Source organism: Papaver somniferum, unplaced genomic scaffold (genome assembly GCF_003573695.1).
Source record: "Papaver somniferum cultivar HN1 unplaced genomic scaffold, ASM357369v1 unplaced-scaffold_137, whole genome shotgun sequence".
NCBI classification, from domain to species: domain Eukaryota; kingdom Viridiplantae; phylum Streptophyta; class Magnoliopsida; order Ranunculales; family Papaveraceae; genus Papaver; species Papaver somniferum.
In genome coordinates this window covers 5,651,400-5,670,780 of record NW_020622934.1, presented here as the reverse complement: position 1 = coordinate 5,670,780, position 19,381 = coordinate 5,651,400, and the positions used below count along the sequence as shown (strand labels likewise).

Below are 19,381 nucleotides of genomic sequence, written 5' to 3'. Positions count from 1 at the left end.
CAGCGAGTGTCACCGACGTCCTGAAGGTGTTATGTCCTCTCAAAAAACAATTATGTATGGAGGACCGCCCAATCTTTCTTCTACATAGAGGGACAAGATGAAATGCACAACATCAAACGCTCAGCAAGTGGAAGGCCTTTCGAGAATCATATTCATCGTGGCTCTGAGAGGTACTCGATCAGAGATTGTGAAAACGGCTCACGGATCGTAAAATATGAATCGTCACATGCGTTCCTGAAGCCGGGTCAGAAACATGCAGTATCATGATTTTACAATTTTGACCCTTGTCGAAAATCCACCATCAACACCAGCCAATTATTGTGATAACTCATAAACCCGACTAATTTGCAAAATTAGGGTTTCGCGCCCCGTGCATTACACTAGACCCCGTTGTTCTAAAAACTATGCTTATCCAAACTAAGCGATTAAATCCGCCACAGCGCACTGGAAGTGTGGCCACGCCCTAGCTTGCCGGCCCCACTTCCCGTCGACCAATCAGGTCGTTCTAAAATCGCCACGCTCACACAGAAGTGTAGCCACGCCCATGCCTGGCCGGACCTCTTACATTAACCAACCAGGTTACTTTAAACTCGCCACAGTGTTGAAAAGAAGGAAAACGCGCCAGATGGCTGCAAAGCCAATTAGCTTCCCAAAACGCTCCAGCATGCCAAGCGGCATGTCAAACATGCCAAACGCATATACCAGGTACACATGCCAGATGCACATGCCAAAACACGCCGAACATGGCCACTCACCCCATGCGACGTGCCATATAGGCTAATTAGGGTTTCGACAAGCCAAACCCTAATTAAGGCAAGATTTCCACACCAACGTGCCAAAATTTCAGTGGCAATGACTACGCGTACAACCGTGCCAAAGGGCATGCACGATCCATACCATCCATGCTGCAATGCCACTAGCGCAAATTAAAGGCGCCACTGCCAATTAAAGGTAGCCATGATCGGCGGCTACCTTTCCTCCTGAGATGCAATCTCAGCCATCCAAGTTCGCCACCAAACTAACAGGCTTGTGGAAACTTTTGAGCAATCATACCGCCAAACCCTAAACTTTGGCCACGGCATCAAATCCCAGTATGGCCACGACGCCTAATTTCGGCCACAGTGCCAAAACCCTAACCTTGGCCACGACGCCAAGCCCTAACCTTGGCCATGCCGCCAAGCCCTAACTTTAGCCACACTACAACACTACAGGTGTGGCCATGCCACTGAAATGCCATCATGCCACAGCTACTAGCATGTCGCTATGCCACGGCCACTGGAAATGCCACCATGCCACAACTACAAGCACGTCGCTATGCCACGACCACTAGCATGCCACCATGCCACAACTACTAGCACGTCGCTATGCCACGGGCACTGTTATGCCACCATGCCACAGCTACTAGCACGTCGTTATGCCACGGCCACTGGCATGCCACCATGCCACAACTACTACCATGTCGCTATGCCACGGCCACTGGCATGCCACTGATGGGATTTTTACAGTGGTTGTAGTAGTAGAGTTCGCTAAGACTTGTGAAGATTGTGCTTTCAGATTTAAATTTTAAGACTAAATAAAATAAAGCAAATTAAAGGTGACTATATTAGAGAGACCGGGGTTCAAAATTTCACCATTCACCAAAATTCAAGTGATTTAATGTTAATTTTTATAATGTAATTCTAGACAATATAACTCCAATCAAAAGAAATTGTGATTCTAATCATTGCCTGAATTAGATTTTCAAAACATCAATTATTAATCGCAAGCATGAAGTACCAAAAGTCCTAAACTAAGCATACTTCATCAAGAGAAAACACAACTAATTAATAAAAATCATTTACTCAATTTTCATTCGGTGCAAATAATCATAAAAGAATTGCATAAATAAATTTTACCACATAACTTTTGGAAGAATGGCTTCCTCCATCGCCCCGGAGGATGGGTTTAGCTCTTCATCATGGAAACACACTCAAAAGTTGATTTCATTGCTCAAAAGTGTTTACAAATGATAAAAAGGATAGAAATTGAATAAACCAGGAAACTGCAACACTTCTCCGGTATTGCAAGACCACTGTTACAGAGATCGATACAAAGAAAGTGCCGCTGTGACTGTAGCAAATAAGACTGTCTTTCCACTGTAGCATGAACGACAGTTCTTGTGCGTCTTATGTTCTTCGTGTTCTTCACAGCAGCAGCAGGAAGGTATTCTCTGCAACTCGATTTTTATGATTCTGTAATGTTTGAAACTGCTCCCAATCCTCTTTATCCCCTCTATGATACCCGAAGACCCTTTTTATACTCCACGGCGACAAGAATCTTCCCTCATAATTCCCAAATATCTCCGTAGTAATAACAAATATTTTTCACGGGATAATTTCCTTTTGTTGATTCTTCACGCGTCTGCAGCTGTCGAGTCTTCCTTACTTAACCTCTCCACGCTTCTGCAGAGACAAATATCTATCCAAACACGAGTAGCACTCGTTTATCTCGTTGTAATCCCGTAATTGCCATCTGCACACGTACTTCCTGTTGTGTATTCAACCCACGTATTCAACCCACGTTTTTCGAATCTGAAGGACTTACCAGTCCTGTGTGAGTGTAACAGGATGGCATGAGTCGATTGGAGTGATTGAATCTCGCCACAGCTCCTCCAAATTCAAAACAGCAAACTCCGCAAGTTTTCAAATATTATTTTCCCGCCAAAAGATGTTCTTTACGAGTAAGAAAAAGGTATGCCCTTATCCAACATCTTGGGTGCCGAATAACTAGTGGGTGCTAATGACAAATATGGGCTACACATAGACGTGGGTTCCCCTTAGCAAAAGTGGGGGTCCGTAGAGAAAATGTCCTCCGGGGGTGCCCTGAGAAATTTTTCGAGCCGAATTTTCCAAAAATGTTTATTTCCCCAGAATACCTACAAACACATAAAACACCATAATAAGTACGAAATCGAGTACCAACAATACATAAAATTGAGGACAACTTAGACACAAAAATGTGTTTATCAGCCACCATGTCATAGCTACTAGCACGTCGCTATGCCATCATGCCACAGCTACTAGCTTGTCGCTATGCCACGGCCACTGGCATGCCACCATGCCACAGCTACTAGCACGTCGCTATGCCACGGCCACTGGCATGCCACCATGCCACAGTTGCTAACATGTCGCTATGCCACGACCACTGGCATGCCACCATGCCACGGCTGCTAACATGTCGCTATGCCACGGCCACTGGCATGCCACCATGCCACAGCTACTAGCATGTCGCTATGCCGCGGCTACGCCATTGGCATGCCACTATGACATGGCGCCACTTTGTGGCCATAATCAACAGCTACCCTTCCTCATGAGATTTAATCTCTGCCATTCAAGTTCGAAACCAAGCTGAAGAACTTGTGGAAATTTTTAGGCGGCCGACCAAGGCAAGCCTAATAGCATCATATGCTATTTTCTTGTGGAAAAGTATCTTGAATTTGACTTGCCACACATAGCAGCCTGCTGCATGTTTTCCATGAAAACACTCGAGACATCAAACATGTCACAAACTGGGGGATACTCATTAGGGTATTGGTATGGCGGTTTACAGCGCGCGGCGTGCAATGCGAGTCGTTACAAGAGAGTGTCATGAAGTAGGACAATTAGTGATGGTAAAAGTAACGGTGTAAACAATTCATTTCCTTCATCATGGAAGCGTAATGACTGACGGTTACACGAATTCACTCCTCTCATCATGGAATCATAACGTTTGATAGTTACACGTTACTCCATTCTTCCACCACTCAATCGTTTCCACTTCCTACGAGACCAGGGTACGTTTTTTTGCGACTTGTATAAATAGGTCTCACATGTTTCCACCAAAGAACAAGTTTTGGGCAGGAGAACAACACAACATCCAGAAATCATCTGATAGCTTTTCATTCAGCTAGCCAGTTCAACTTTCTGATACAAGTCACGAAACACCCACACTTCCGGAATCAACTATTCCGGTCTCAACACTTTCTTCACTTCCCTCCCTAAGACCAACCCTTCTCCTTCACTTTGTGACTGAAGAAAGACTGGGACGGCCATTTCTTGGTTTAGGCCAGGATCGTACAGATTGATCTCTCGAATCAAAAGTGCTCCCGTGCAGTACATTGTTTAGGGTCTAGACTCGTTTCTCATCCACACACACGAATTCACCAAAACCGGCAGAAACAGTTTTCACCCATAAACAATTGGCGACCACAGAGGGTGATTAATCTCTCGGTTGCAATACTAATTTCCAATTTCATTTTTCAATCCCAATTTCAAGATGGTAGAGCTCAGGTCCGGGTCATCAACAAACCCTAATGCCACCAGCGCTGAAAACGCCCTTGATGTCAACATTCCTTCCAGTAACATCAATGTACCACCTGTCAGCATGATCAACACCGGCGGCGCCGCAGACTCTACCACCAACACCAGCGGTGCGGAAAGTATTCCTTCAGGTGTTACACCGCCGATCACCAGATCCAGAGCCGCTGCCGCCACTCCCAACGTTTCTTCAAGTGTGACAGCTCCAACCGTCACTAGAGCCGCTGCTACTCCACCATGATGAGTTAGCAAAGTAATGGGTGGACGATCAATCAACTCTCCCGCATGATGAGGAACTGATTTAAACACGATTTCCCACTTTCCCACTCTTTCACTCCAGCAACCGTCACACTTACTGGGATCAATGTGTCCACTATTCTTGCAATATAAATAAGTCTTTGGATCCACGATTGAATAACAAGGAATTCTCATCCACACAAGAATTGTCATTTGAACAACAACTCTCAAAAGGGCAGAATTCAATCAATCAGAACTTATTTAGAACTCAACAGTTCACAAAAAACTTGTATAACTCACAACACATCCACAATCCTTGATCATCATTGATCTCACACACTTCTCAGCTTCTTTCCTACAGATCGACCCTCATCCCTCTTTGTGACCGGATTGACTCTCGAATGGCCATTATCTTGGTTTAGGCCGGAGTCCTACAGATTGATTTCTCGAACTCAAAGCACTCCCGTGCAGTGCATCTGTTCGCAACAGGTTAAGGCAATTTTCTTGGTCGAGGAATCGTTAGTCTCACCACTTCTCCTAAAAAACCAGTGAATCGTTTTCACCCATCAATACTTATGACACGTAGGATTTTAGACCCTTATTTAAAATAAATTCATCTCCAACAGTAGGTTCTATTAAGTAGGACGGGTGTCAAAATAAATACGAAGGTCTTGGAGAAAGTCTTATCTAGACCTTCGGAATGACCTCCATATCATGTTTTTAACTACTTTCAAAAAATAAATTTTAAAATAAATTTTTCTAAACCAATAGAAAAAAGGGAATCAATTTTATCTTTATAAAAAAACAAATCTCAAAAATAAGACTCACACCATTATAGATGGTTCATGAACAAAACATTACTATTTTTGCCACATACATAAAACCCCATGAATAAGGCATATTCATATGCATATGGCAAACATCAGATTTTTCTATATATGAACCCGCTATGGGTATGCCAAAGTGCCAAACGTATAGGCCTCTATGTCAATTATCACATATCGACATACACGATGGAGTTTCCAGCGAGCGATAAAGTGTCCATCGCTAGATGGTCATAATGTTGCTCGCTGGTCATTTCAACGCCAACACTAGTCATTAGATCGCTCGCTGACTTGATCATCGCTCATCAGTTTCTCATCCAACATCTACTATCCCCCCCCCTATAAATACCCATTTCAACTCACACCATCTCAACTTCAAATTCATTTCACTATGCCTAGTGCTTGCATAACCGAAGTGGATTTCACTCGAGGAGAAGATATTTCTCTAATTCGATGTTGGGTTTCGGTTGCAAGCGGTAGAGATTTCAATTTAGAGACTTATAACTTATGAGACACTGTGTTTTAAAGGTTTATGACATTAAGCCACGTAAATTCAAGAAGAACAAATGAGTGTCTTCAAAATCGTTATTGTTTCATCAATAACGATGTGAGAAAGTATCAGGAAATTATGTGGTTGATAAAAGGGGATATTCCTGGGTTACCAACCGAAGAACTAAAAATTAGAGCTCATACCAAATTTTTCGAAGACAACAGAAGATGGTTTAGTCACGAAGAATGTTATGAACTCTACAAGGTTCACGTGGAGGAATTCAATTAAGGTTAATTTTTAATGAAATGTAAAACTAGCTTCTGTTTGAATATTAGTCTAAAATATAGTTTTCATTAAAATAAAAAGATTACATTTGAAATATTTGAAATAAATTACGTCCATAAACTACTCATTTCCTTGACCATTTCTTTCCTGTCCAAAGACCCAATTGCCCGCGTATTCTGGATCAAGAGTGTTGTTCAACATATCAGTTAACGATCCGGTTTGAGACTAACTTGGTGCTTGAGTCTCATTAGAATCACCATAACCTTGATAAATAATGGGTTCAAGGCGCATGAGAACATGATAGAAATCTTGAAATGCGTGTTGTTGATATGCTGGAGGCAATTGAGGTATATAGAGTCGATTACCTAATTACTTCCATGTTCACACCACCACCTGGAGTCATTATGTCAGTTGGCAAATGACTAAAAAAACGTGCAGGAGTTGTATCCAAGTCAATGTTTTCATCACCAGCACGTACTACTTGAGTATCTAACACTTGGTTTAGAGTATAACTTTCTGGTACCTTCTGCATTGAACGACGTCTCAAACTTCTTTCACTTCCACGACTTCGCTGACTTCGAATGGGACTCATTTGAGTCATTCCTCTACCACTGGGACTCATTCTTATACCATTAGGACTCATTTGAGTCATTCCTCTATCACTGGGACTCATGCCTCTAACATCGGGACTCATTCCTCTACTACTACCTGAACCATCATTACCGCCATATCCTTGACTCATGACAAACATCATGCTATCCTTCAATTTTTGCAACTCATCCAAGTGGAATCTATGAAATCCATGTAATAGTGCATGATAATTGTTCAATTGGGTCTGATACTGCTCCGATGTAGCATTGACCCCCCAGTATGGATACGACCGATCAAGTACACTGGAAGCAATTGGATAAGTAACAATCTCTCCAGATGTGGCAGATATAGTCTGTATATCCCAAGAAAATGGTGGCATAGTTGACGATGAACTTTGAGAAGGATATGCAAATGCGTCGCCCGTCTCCGGTGGAGGTTGGGAAGGAAGAAATTTATCGCCAAGTGGCATCCTACCTAAAACTGCGAAATCCATCCGACCCAAACTTTGTGGTTGCATAACAATATTGGGCTTGAAAATAGTGTTAAACCAAAATAGGTACTCATTTTTGTCCATTGGCTCCTGGATCTATCCATCAGCTTCTTTCCAGTGATGACCTTCCCTTATCAGTTTCAAGTAGTCGTCTTCAGAAACCTCTGAACTTGGATAGGGGTTGACGGCTATCACTGATCTTCTATGCAACTGAAGAAGTTGTCTTTCACCATAATACCAAACACCCTTTTCAGAAATAGGGTTGTATAACACGATCCTTTTAAGGCTTAGCTGTACCATTCTCTGAGCTTATTCTTCTTCGAACTCAAGGATTGCTTCATACGGCTGGGAGACAAGGTTAAGGCTTGTTCTACACAACTGCTGAATATTATGGACAACAACAGTATGTTGACCATCTTCAATCTGTTCTGGTTGCCAATTCTCGGAATCGTACTTCAGTATGACTGGAAAAACATTGGTGAGAAGGTTCCGAAACACGAAAATATGTATACCACAAATACTGAAAATAATAACATTATTGGTTACTAAATTTTTCATGTGAAATAACAAACAAATAGTGTGAAAAATATTGGATCTTACCTCCAACACTCCCCCAAAAGCATTAAAACTATCTTTGACACACGTCGAGCAATTATCGAGGGATATGTAATCTCTGATAAAATTAGAAACCCCTAATCATATGTTGGTGCTTGCTCTAAATCTTCTAATGCTTCGAGAAAACCAATTAACACCATTGAGCTAGCATTTGGAAATAGACATTCTCCTAGTGTCCACAACACAAACAGACGTTCGAGCTCCTCATAATGTTCAGAGAACAAATATTGATTATTTGCTAACCTGTTCTCATTCATTTTCTTAGCATAACGTTGTAAAAAACTTTTCAACCCAACCACTTTTAACCCATGGGCTTTTATTTGTCTATATGATTCATTTCCTTCTAATTCATTTGAGTATAAAGGAAGTCTTTGTTTCCATCTATCTTCTGATTACCAATTTAGTTTGTTAAATGGAAGTAAGTTTCCAGCACATGGAAATGTATCGGTGTAACTCCTATTTACAACATTTTTTCATAATTAGAGTTTGTTGAATTTTATAAAACAAAATACATAATCTAAAAACTTAATTACCAGAAAAAACTGACTTAACGCATTCAAAGTCTTTGAAAAAGAACGTGTATGTAGTCTTCCTCCATCGTTCTAATATAACTTGAACTCCTTGAGTTATGTGGTTTCTAGGTTGTATATGATATAAATGTCGCCAAGGATATCTTCGGACTCTCTCTTGAATAACAAGGGGAAGAAACTGAAAAATTGTACGGAACTCAGGCCATACACCTCTTAGATTAACTGAATTAACTCGTTCTGGATGGTCAGATATGTGAATAGAGAACACACCATCACCGCCTACTTGTCTAACATTTTGAAACTCATATTCTTTATCCACAACAAAACTTAATCCACTGGCTGGGGTACTAGTAGATCATTTGTCTTTTTTGTTTCTTTTTCTTTTCTCACTCGCCATACTTGTTTAGGAAGTAAAACGAAAGATAATTTTCTTAGCAAAGAGAACAGAAGAGTAGAGAAAAGTTGAGAAGGGAAGAGTAGGTAAAGTGTGAAGAATAAATGACAAGGTGCGGTATTTATAAGTGTTAGAATGTCGAACATTGGCGATATTAATTAGTTAACTCTAGCGCTAGAATAAATATCGCTCGCTAGAAACTCGGTCGCTTCATGGTTTTCCCATAGTGACACAATTAGTTTGCCATGCCACCTGGTATGCCAAACAACTTTTTTTTGGCATGTGCATAGGAATAAGCCTAAGTCTAAGTCCTATGGGCTAGATTGAGCTGCTAGATTAACCAAAAGTGTTGCAGTTCAAAAAAAAGTGTTGTCTATTTGTTAATACTAGTTCTCTCTCCCAGCATTTGCTCGCAGTTGAACTAGCAGCACTGAATGGTTCAGCGCTACAAAAATTACCTTTTCGTCGAATGGTTCTGCGCAGATTGATTTATTTTTTGAACTGACGGCTTAAATTGGTTGCGTTGGGCTGACGTGGCCTGCTAATCTAGCAACTAGATTAACACTCTCATAAGACTTAGGACCCTAGCTGATGTGGATAACTAATGTAGCCGTTAGATTAACAAACCGTAGGACTTAGCCTAGGGATCCAAGTAGGATTTTTAGCACCCTAGTGGTGTTCTTACTGGGTTCCCTTCCCTGTACACGTTAATAATATTCGTCTTCTCCTTTTTCTATTTATTCACAACATCTGTATATATTTTTGTTTATCATATTTATATACATATAAATATAATCGACAGTAACACCAGTTTGGAAACCCTTAGGGCAACTGCAATGGTGCGATCAAAACCAAATACCAAATACCAAAAAAAAGATCAAATTTTAGGTTTAGTCCGTGGCAACAAGCAACGGTACCCGACTAAAATTTGATCGAGCGTAACTCAAATATCCGTCCCACATAACTTTTATCAGGCGAACACTATATGTTCGTCCCTCTTTTTTTTATAAAATTTTTTTTCATGGGACGAACTAAGTATGTCCGCCCAATTCTTTTTAAAAAAATTTTGAAAACAACTTTTCAAGGGGCGGACTCTAGTATGTCCGCCCCATTTTCTCTATTTTAATAAAAAAAAAAAAATTCAAAGAGCGGATATATAATGTCCGCCTCATTTTTTTTTCTTTTTTTAATTCAAAAACTTTCGTCAGACGCATTTTATATTTACGCCCCACTCCCGACGAACTTTTAATCTCCGCTCGACCAAATTTGGTTTTGGTCTTGGTCCCAGACCAAATATAGTCTGAAATTTGGGTTTTGGTCCAGATTTTAGTCTTTAGTCCGTACCACTGTGTCTCGTTCCTCGACCAAATAAATGGGTTTGATCGCCCACTGTGGATGCTCTTACCCTCTGTTCTCTTAGACACACGAGCAAGCACTGTCTATCTCTCTAGATCTCTGATCTTCTGTTTATCGCCATGGATGAAGAGTATGATGTTATAGTTTTAGGAACTGGTCTCAAAGAGTGCATTCTCAGTGGTCTTCTCTCTGTTGATGGCCTCAAGGTTTTTTTTTTCTCTCTCTCTAAATACATAATAGTTAATCTTCATATTTCATATTTAATCAGCATGGTTACTAATTTTATCTTAGGGTTCGTTTGTATTTATATAATTAAGCGCTAATTTTTACAATTTGAATTGATCCTGGTTTGCCTGTATCCACTGATCAAACGCCAAATCAGTTTTGGGGCTTTTGTCGTTCCTAGAGTGCGAATCCAATTAGGAAACATTATTTGGGATTGGGATTGGGATTGAAAAAGGAGACGACTTTATTATATCTTCTCTACAGTGAATACTGCATCTGTTGATTGCTGATATGATTTACTACATAGATAATTTCGTTAGCTTATGCAGATCTGCTGGATTAATTAGTTTATAAGCAGATTATTTATGGAGGTTACCACTGTTTTGCTTTTATAAATGTTCTTTTTGTTTGTTGAAAAGCGATCTAATTGGTCAACCTTCAGTGTGCGAATTTAAAGTTCGCTATCTGAACACTGTTACCTGCACAAAGCGAAGGATATTGGTAGCAAAAATATAACTGAAGGAAGAAGCCATGTTAGCATGTTACTTTATTTGATAATTCTGAGGATGATTTGAATAAGTTGTGATCATTTTCTTGCATATTGCTTCTGATTGAGCTTTTTACTTTGTGATAACGAATGTGGTCTACTCTGAAGGTTTTATTGTAAAAGAGCTATAATGTCATGGTCTTCGTCTAGTTACTTGTTCATCACATCAGTCAGCTCTACAGCCGGACAATGTTCTTTTTTCTCAAATGATCTAAAAATCTGTGTTTTAATGTTAATTGGATTTGTCTATCCGTTTCAGCTACGATCTTTTGATCATGTATTTGTTCTTCGATCGGTATATTGATCTAAATCACTTGTTGTAATTTTGTGCTTGATGTTGAACCAGGTTTTGCACATGGATAGGAATGATTATTATGGTGGAGAGTCTACTTCACTCAATCTCATCCAGGTTTTCCCTGCTTAGGTTAACATGCAAGTTAGATTGAGATGATTAAAGGCGTTTTGTTTGCCGTTTTTATCTTCCTTACCCCTTAAACCTGTTTGTGCTTGTTACCTCACAGTTATGGAAAAAATTCAGGGGAGATGATAAGCCTCCTGCATCTTTGGGCTCTAGCAGGGATTACAATGTGGATATGATCCCAAAGGTTCTAATTCATTGCAGCCTTCTCCCTATTTTCCCTACATGTCAATCTGGATAAAGTACAACATCTCATATTGACTGTTTGGTGAACCTAATTTGCTATGGTACTGTTTGTTTTATTTAGTTCATGATGGCGAATGGAACTTTAGTGCGAGTGCTCATTCATACAGATGTTACAAAGTATTTGAACTTTAAGGCCGTGGATGGAAGTTTCGTGTTTAATAAGGGAAAGGTATCGATCATTTCTATCTTTTTATTAAATAGATATCATTAATTGGTACCCAGTTCTTATTACCAAATTAGGAAGAGAAACGATTTTTTTTTTCCGTTTATTTCGCTTTGGTTTTTTTTCCATTTATTTCGCTTTTGTTAAGATATTTTCCACTCCCTCTCATCACTGCGATAGGTTCACAAGGTGCCAGCAACCGACATGGAGGCACTTAAATCTCCACTAATGGGCCTGTTTGAAAAGCGACGTGCCCGTAAATTCTTCATATATGTCCAAGATTATGAAGAAAACAATCCCAAGACACACGAGGGATTAGACCTCACAAGAGTTACTACGAGGGAACTTATTGCGTATGCTCTTATCCTGTCTTTGTTTGAAGATAGTACTTACTTTTGTCCCGTTCCGAAAATTACCTCGCCGCTGGTGTATCTTTTTTATTTGTGTAAAAACTAAACTAATTCTTACTTCAAATTTGGGTAATTCAACCAGCAAATATGGTCTTGATGACAACACTATCGACTTTATTGGTCATGCTCTGGCACTCCATAGGGATGACCGCTTTATTAATGAACCTGCTCTGGATACTGTTAAGAGAATGAAGGTAAGACATTCTACTTGCTCAGAGTCACTGGCCTCCTTCTCACTTTGGTGAATACACACTTTCTGCCGGAGTTCAAATCTTTGTGTACCATGCTCTTATTCTTTTTTAAAATAAAACATAAGATAATGAAAACAACGAAGAGACATATCTGTCCTGACTGTCCCAGCTCTCACTTTTTTGTTCTGTCTTTTTTTCCCCCATGCTGTAATAGCTTTATTCTGAGTCTCTAGCACGTTTTCAAGGAGGTTCACCATATATTTACCCTTTATATGGGTTAGGAGAACTCCCACAGGTGAGTTTGTTTTTGAGTTCATTAATATTGTTTGCCATAATGGAGATTCTAAAATTATATTTTTCACACTATCATGTTGATTTCCTGTGCCTCTCAGGCCTTTGCTAGGTTAAGTGCTGTTTATGGTGGGACGTACATGTTAAACAAACCTGAATGCAAGGTATTCTTCAAACAGTTTTTTGGAGATACACTTTCCTCATTATTCTATATCTTTTACCAAACTGTATTTCGTGTAAATGTGGTCAGGTTGAATTTGATGAAGAAGGAAAGGCATGTGGTGTCACATCCGAAGGAGAAACTGCTAGGTGCAAGAAAGTTGTGTGCGATCCTTCATACTTGTCTAACAAGGTGAAGGACATACCGACATATTTCATTCCATTTTCTTTTGTTTTATGTGAAGTATGGACTCTAACTTAGGCCAAACATGCCGACCACTAGACTGAAAAATATAAGCGCATTGAGTATCAGAATAACAAGGTCCACAAGTAAAGTTTTTTTTTTATGAAATTGGCATTAAGTTGATTTTGCTTGAAGCGAAGAGTTTGAGAACATGAGAATGTCGAACTAGGGTTGGAATAAAAATGTTAACATGGAGTTTTATGATCATGCAACAGGTAAGAAAGGTTGGAAAGGTTGCAAGGGCTATCTGTATCATGAGCCATCCCATTCCAAATACAAATGACTCCCACTCCGTGCAAGTCATCCTGCCACAGAAGCAACTTGGCCGCCGATCAGACATGTAAGTTGTCTTTGAAACATTGGATATCTTGTACAAAATGAACTGCTGAGTCAAAGTTACTCTAGTAATTGGCTTAATAAAAGATTAATGTAGTATGGGTACACCATCTGAAGCATCTTGTTTGTTTTGTGGTTGAGGTTTCACTTCTATCTGTGGAAGTTGACCTTGTTTCCTCAAGAGTGAATTTTGAGCTTGTCATTGTTTTCTCTGAAATGAAAAATCGCGTTTTATGTGGAATCTGACAATCGAAGCCTTAATGAATTGGTTACTTATAAGGTAATTTTTTTTTTTTGGAATAGGTATCTGTTCTGCTGCTCTTACTCGCACAATGTTGCTCCAAAAGGAAAATTCATTGCATTTGTATCATCGGAAGCGGAGACCGATAATCCAGAGACTGAACTGAAAGCAGGAATAGATCTTCTTGGTCCGGTGGATGAGATATTCTATGATGTTTATGATAGATATGAGCCAGTTAATGAACCTTCATTGGACAATTGTTTCATATCAACGGTGAGCCCCTCTTTAAGACCTTCTTTGGTTATTTCTTTAAGATCGTTTGTTTAAATGGTTCATAGTATTATAAGCCGTTTCAATGTTGTCTTAACAGAGTTATGATGCAACAACACACTTTGAATCGACCGTCATGGATGTTCTCGGCATGTATACCATGATTACTGGCAAGGTAACCATTTTAGACATCTCTTCTTGTCTTGTTTGTTGCGCCTTCTAAAATCGTTGGTGTATTTGACACGATTGTGATTTGAAGTGGTTTAAGATGATTAGTGTAGTAGACCCCTATAGGTTTATTACGAATATTAAGGCTCCCAAATCCAAAAACAGATGTTTTCAGCAGGTGAGCTATGTAAACCCGCGGCAAAAACATCTGTTGAAAGTTATTACCAAATCAACAGCAAAATAGTTTGTTATGTTACATTTATTCGTTGCTGTTAATTGTGAGTTTTAATGTCTGTCTTTTTGTCATCTTTCTTGGAGAGCCCAAGAGTGGTTGTGGCATCATCTATTTGTGTCTTTTTAATTGAACCAATTTGATGTTGAGCAGGTACTAGATCTTAGCGTGGATCTAAGCGCTGCGAGTGCTACTGAAGAATGATAATGACTTCCTACATTCAAATGAAGAAATTAGCTATGGAGAATGAATGATGTGTGTTGTACTGTGCTGTTTTTCTATTTTCATACGATGGTTGGTTGGTTGGCCATGTTACCTACATTCCTTTCATTCAGCTTCGTTTTCATCCCTCTTTCTTATCTTGTGGAGATAATTTCAGTCAAACATCAGTGAATATTGTGCTCTGGCGCTGCATGCACTACTTACATTTGCTTCTATGCGCAGTACTTTTATGTCGGTTAGATGTATATTTATTCCTGGAGTTTCATGGTTGCTGTCGGTTTCAAAAAAATAAAATAAAAATGGATGCCATCATCCCCAATGGTGAATTAGGTTTCAGGTTGACTGTCATGTTTGTTGGCTTACTAGTTTCAGACTCTCAACAAGTCCGTCCGTGGTTCTCCCTGCTGATATAGCAGGGTGCTAGTTTGTGGAACCATGTTGCCTACAGCCAAATAAAACCCTGCATAGAATTAGGGGATATTGAGGATATTAAGGCTGGTTCCTATGCATGGGGCAAAAGAGAAGATTTGCCACTTTGCTCATTGTGGTATAGTCTCTACCGAGTGATGGAGTGTGTCTGTCGCTCGGTGGACGTTATAATGCTCGATCGGGTTTTCATTGCCAGCGGCTAATATCTCGGTAAGCTCAGTGCTATGTGGGTCGCTCAGTGGTTCTTAATCCAACGATTGGTAACCAATCCTCTATAAATATTTAATCATATGCGAGTTTATACACCAAATGGTTCGTGCTCACTTCTCTGAGAAAAAGATGTTGCTCTTATTCAGTTACAAGGGACGGAGATCTAAATCTAACCACTTTTAATTTATGGGATAGTGTTTCAAAGGTTTGTAACATTACACGGTAATGAAAAACCAATAATAACCTTTCTACTTTTAAAAATAAATAAAATAAAGCCTTCGATTTAATTTTCTTTCTTATTATTAATCAAATAAAAATAAAGATAATTACATAGCAGGCACGCGAGCAACAAGCTGCGCCGCAAGCCCTTTTTGATTGCAAGACTTATCCTCTTAAAAACAAATTCTCTGGAACCGGGAGTCATGACATTACTGTGCATGACTTTTTGAACTCTCTTGAGAAGTTCATCCGCCTGTGGAACTAGGTAATCAAAATTATCAAAAGCAAAGGGAATAAAAGCATGTCCATTGTCAACACACGCTTTCTCATGCTTCAATATCTTACCTGAGGCTGCCTTGGTGCCTTCAATTTAGATTTTCCTTTATCAATAAGATGTAAGAATTGAAAAATTATGCAAAATTTTTGTGGATGATAAACCAAAATCATCCTGAACTTTCCATCAATTTACGAGTGAGTATTTCAATAACTTTTTAGTCATTTAGAACAATCAATTTTACTTAGTTAAAATCATATTAACTTGTCATTTGTCTGTTTTTCAAGAAAACTATGTCTCACTCAACTTTGTTGAAGCCGATGGAAAAGTGTTTAATCATGATGTATGCTATGAATTCTATAAAATTTACGTGCATGGATTTAATGTTGATTAAGTGCTATGTAACAATATTATTATGTAATGAATATTTTATTTCCTTTAATTAAATGTTTGTTCTAATAAAAACTTAATAAAACATAAAACCAATTTGGATTTGAACATTAATTCTAAGATAATTTCATTAATAATAATACTAATAAAAAAGAACAGTTTCATCAAACGGTTGGAATAAAATTCCATCTATTAACTATGGATTTCCTTGATTATGCATTACTTGGATAAAGAATGGTGTGCAACATCGCAGAGAACTCACCAGTTGGAGTCTCAGATGGCGATTGAGTAGAATCCATAGATACATCTCCATAACCTTGAAAAGTAACTTGAGGTACAAATGACTGAAATGTTTATGCGCTTGGGGTATAAAATACATCACCAGGATTCAAAGAATCAGTTGGTAATTGAAAAGGCGAGGGTACCCAAATATATCAAGAACCAAGAACCAAAGCTCTTTTCCAGTAGCAAGTACCGGGTCGAGCAGAGATAAACCGCGTAACGATCTTATCTCCAGAGATGCGGCTGAAGTTTTTACACCGGCTTCCTGCTGACCTAGACGCAACTTACCCAAAGGCAAGAGTAATTCCTTAACACATCCCGTGTCGTGTTGTGATGAACAGGGAGCGAGAACACCACTCTAGTTGGGTTTATGTATTCACGACCGTTAAAGTAGCATTCTCACTTTATCCCTGCCCAGAAAACAGAGCAAGTCTGCCAACTGGTTGTGTAACAAGTTCGCATGCTGAGGGTATGACCGTCTTCAAAGTGGACCCTGGTGAATGGCCCGTACACATGACAAGAATCCATGGATACGGAATGATAAAAAGGTTCGAATTTAACCAAACACAATAGGATTGCTTATCAAGTAAATATGAATTAACGTTTGTGTAACTTACTTTAGTTATAATAAAACAATTATAATGCGGAAAATAAAAGTAAATGACACGGCAAGATTTTGTTAACGAGGAAACCGCAAATGCAGAAAAACCCTGAGACCTTGTCCAGAATTGAATACTCCCAGGATTAAGCCGCTACACAAAATTAAACCAACTTCGTATAGTTGATACCAAGCAACTAAACCTATAGTTCACCAAGTTCCGTCTGTATTCCCACGCCTCCGACCTGTAATAAGTCACGTACTTGGAAAAATTTCTTTGGTTCGTATTCCAAACAGTAAAGGAACAACAAATATGTTTGGTAGCAATTCTCTTCAACCAAGTGATGTGAGTTCGACAAAGGCTCTTCTTTTTATCTCAATAAACTCATTCGTCAGGTTCTTAGATCTATCTTATTCTCAACTACCAAAGGAAATTGTTAAGATTTTGCAATCAATACTTTTAATCACAAAGAATGTATTGATGCCGATCTACACAACTAATCAATCCAATCTACCACAAGGATAAACTGATTATAGTTGGATCCTCTATACCGAAACAAGTATTGTGCACACCAAATATTATGAACCCCAAATAAGAAATCTTCAATATCTTCTTTGTCTTCAAATCTTCTTAGATCTTCAATAAACGCCTGCACACAACAACTTGAATCTCTTGTGATCAATCACACACATAACGGAGTCTGTTAACAATGGATTATCACAAGACGTCTTTAGATCTACAAACAATCTAAAGATCCCTGTCGAAACTTCAATCTAGTTTGAGTGAATCTTATATCATAAGAGAAGATTCTCAATCATAAACAAACTAGGTGCAATCAAAGTTCAACCACCATTAGTCAATCAAATCAATCGATAACACAAGATAAACCATAATTATCTAGTTTCCCACCAACGGTACAAATAGAGCTTCTCAATCCCAAAGAAAACTTTAAACTGAGCGGCCGTAAGAGATTTCGCCTAATTAGGTTACTCTCCTCTCCGAATAGGCGGCTTCACCAGTAACAACACAACCGAGGAATTTTGCTGTCACGAAGGATTAGTTTGCTAGAAATGCAAACTTCAAGTATTTATATACAAGGAAGTTTGGACACCAAGGAATTTCCAAAACCGAAAATATTCTCAAGATATGCAATATACTCCAAATTCGGTTTCCATAATTCCTGGAAATGCTCTGTCCAAAATAATGACCGAAAATCTCTTTGGAAAATCTTCAACTAGTAAATGCACATTAATAATTCTCATTTTCCTAAAATAAAATTAAAAACCTTAAATAAAAGATTCTTAACTTATTTATGTTTCGATCCTGGGATTTTCTTCCTTTAGCTATTAAGGAATAACTTTGAACAATTAAAGATAAGCGTTACTGCACATGTTCAAAGTATGTCGACATTCTTACTTTGTAAGTTCTATTTCATACTTACAACCTTGAAACCGATTTGCCACACTTCCAAACAAGTTTAGAATTGGTTCATCTTACTTTCAAGAACTATGTGATTGATCAAGAACACTCAATCACAAATCATGGGTCTAACGGTTCTACCAAAACAAGTTTCGGTTCTACCTCCATGTGAGTACTGTGCATAGTCATACTAGCTTTCCAAAATTTGGTTGACTAGGTACTAGGATCGATACTCCACATATATATGGTATCCAACTTGAATGTGTTGCACATGTCCATAGGATCGGTTACCCTTTGCATAAAAACGTGTTGCACACGTCCATAGGATCGGTTCCCCTTTCTGCTAAACCATACTGCACCTCATACAAGGATCGATTCCCTTTTGTGATGTGTTGCACCTCTTACTAGGATCGGTTCTACTTTAACCAGAGTCGGTCTCACACAAAATCACAAACCCGATCATACCATCTCAGGTGATTACTTAAGATCGGTTTCACTAATAAAACTCATACCAATACATAAGTCAAGCCTTTGTGAATAATTTTACCAAGAACACAAACAAGTCATGAGCGGTTATACTAATCACACATATTGGTTGTTCACAAGATATGCAATGAATAACAATACCAATAACGCCTGGAGATTTCCTTTTCGATTCACAAAACAAGTTCATGAATTTACTTCCTTAAAACACATGTAAAACATCGTTTCCTAGGATGAAATCCTCACCTCATACCCATACATAATCACAATATCATTTAAACGATTATGTCAATGTCTTATCTACAAAGTTTAATGGTTAAGATATAAACCTCGTATTGTATTCCTTAATACTATGTCTATCTAGAGTGTTCATGCTTCACAGTTTTGTTTTCAATATGCACGACTTGAAAGATACGTTAGGAAATGAAACAGTTCAAGTCAAATATCACTAACCTCAAGTGGAAGGATGATGTTGTCGTTGTATCTTCTTACTTCTTCACTTCTTCAAGTCTTCGTAATACTTGTAATGTCTCATATCCTAATACTTTCAAGCTAACCTATACGAAG

At 38.8% G+C, this 19,381-nt stretch overlaps 1 protein-coding gene across 1 annotated transcript; it reads left to right on the top strand.

The window, feature by feature from the left end:
* The first annotated feature begins 10,187 nt into the window (after positions 1 to 10,187).
* LOC113334778 (guanosine nucleotide diphosphate dissociation inhibitor 1) lies at positions 10,188 to 14,781 on the top strand. The gene is made up of 13 exons (XM_026580979.1): positions 10,188 to 10,352; positions 11,265 to 11,327; positions 11,440 to 11,523; positions 11,644 to 11,751; positions 11,926 to 12,098; positions 12,238 to 12,349; positions 12,561 to 12,641; positions 12,739 to 12,801; positions 12,888 to 12,989; positions 13,256 to 13,380; positions 13,680 to 13,890; positions 13,988 to 14,062; positions 14,441 to 14,781. Exons 1-13 carry the CDS (start codon positions 10,266 to 10,268, stop codon positions 14,489 to 14,491), a joined length of 1,335 nt encoding a protein of 444 aa, XP_026436764.1. The 5' UTR covers positions 10,188 to 10,265; the 3' UTR covers positions 14,492 to 14,781.
* The last annotated feature ends 4,600 nt before the right edge of the window (positions 14,782 to 19,381 follow it).

What these genes read in the sequence shown, in the direction of transcription:
- LOC113334778 (XM_026580979.1), top strand. Translation starts at nt 10,266, where the DNA reads ATGGATGAAGAGTATGATGTTATAGTTTTAGGAACTGGTCTCAAAGAG. An exon ending in ATACTGTTAAGAGAATGAAG is followed by an intron (nt 12,350 to 12,560) that starts GTAAGACATTCT and finishes ATGCTGTAATAG; the next exon opens with CTTTATTCTGAGTCTCTAGC. An exon ending in TAAACAAACCTGAATGCAAG is followed by an intron (nt 12,802 to 12,887) that starts GTATTCTTCAAA and finishes AAATGTGGTCAG; the next exon opens with GTTGAATTTGATGAAGAAGG.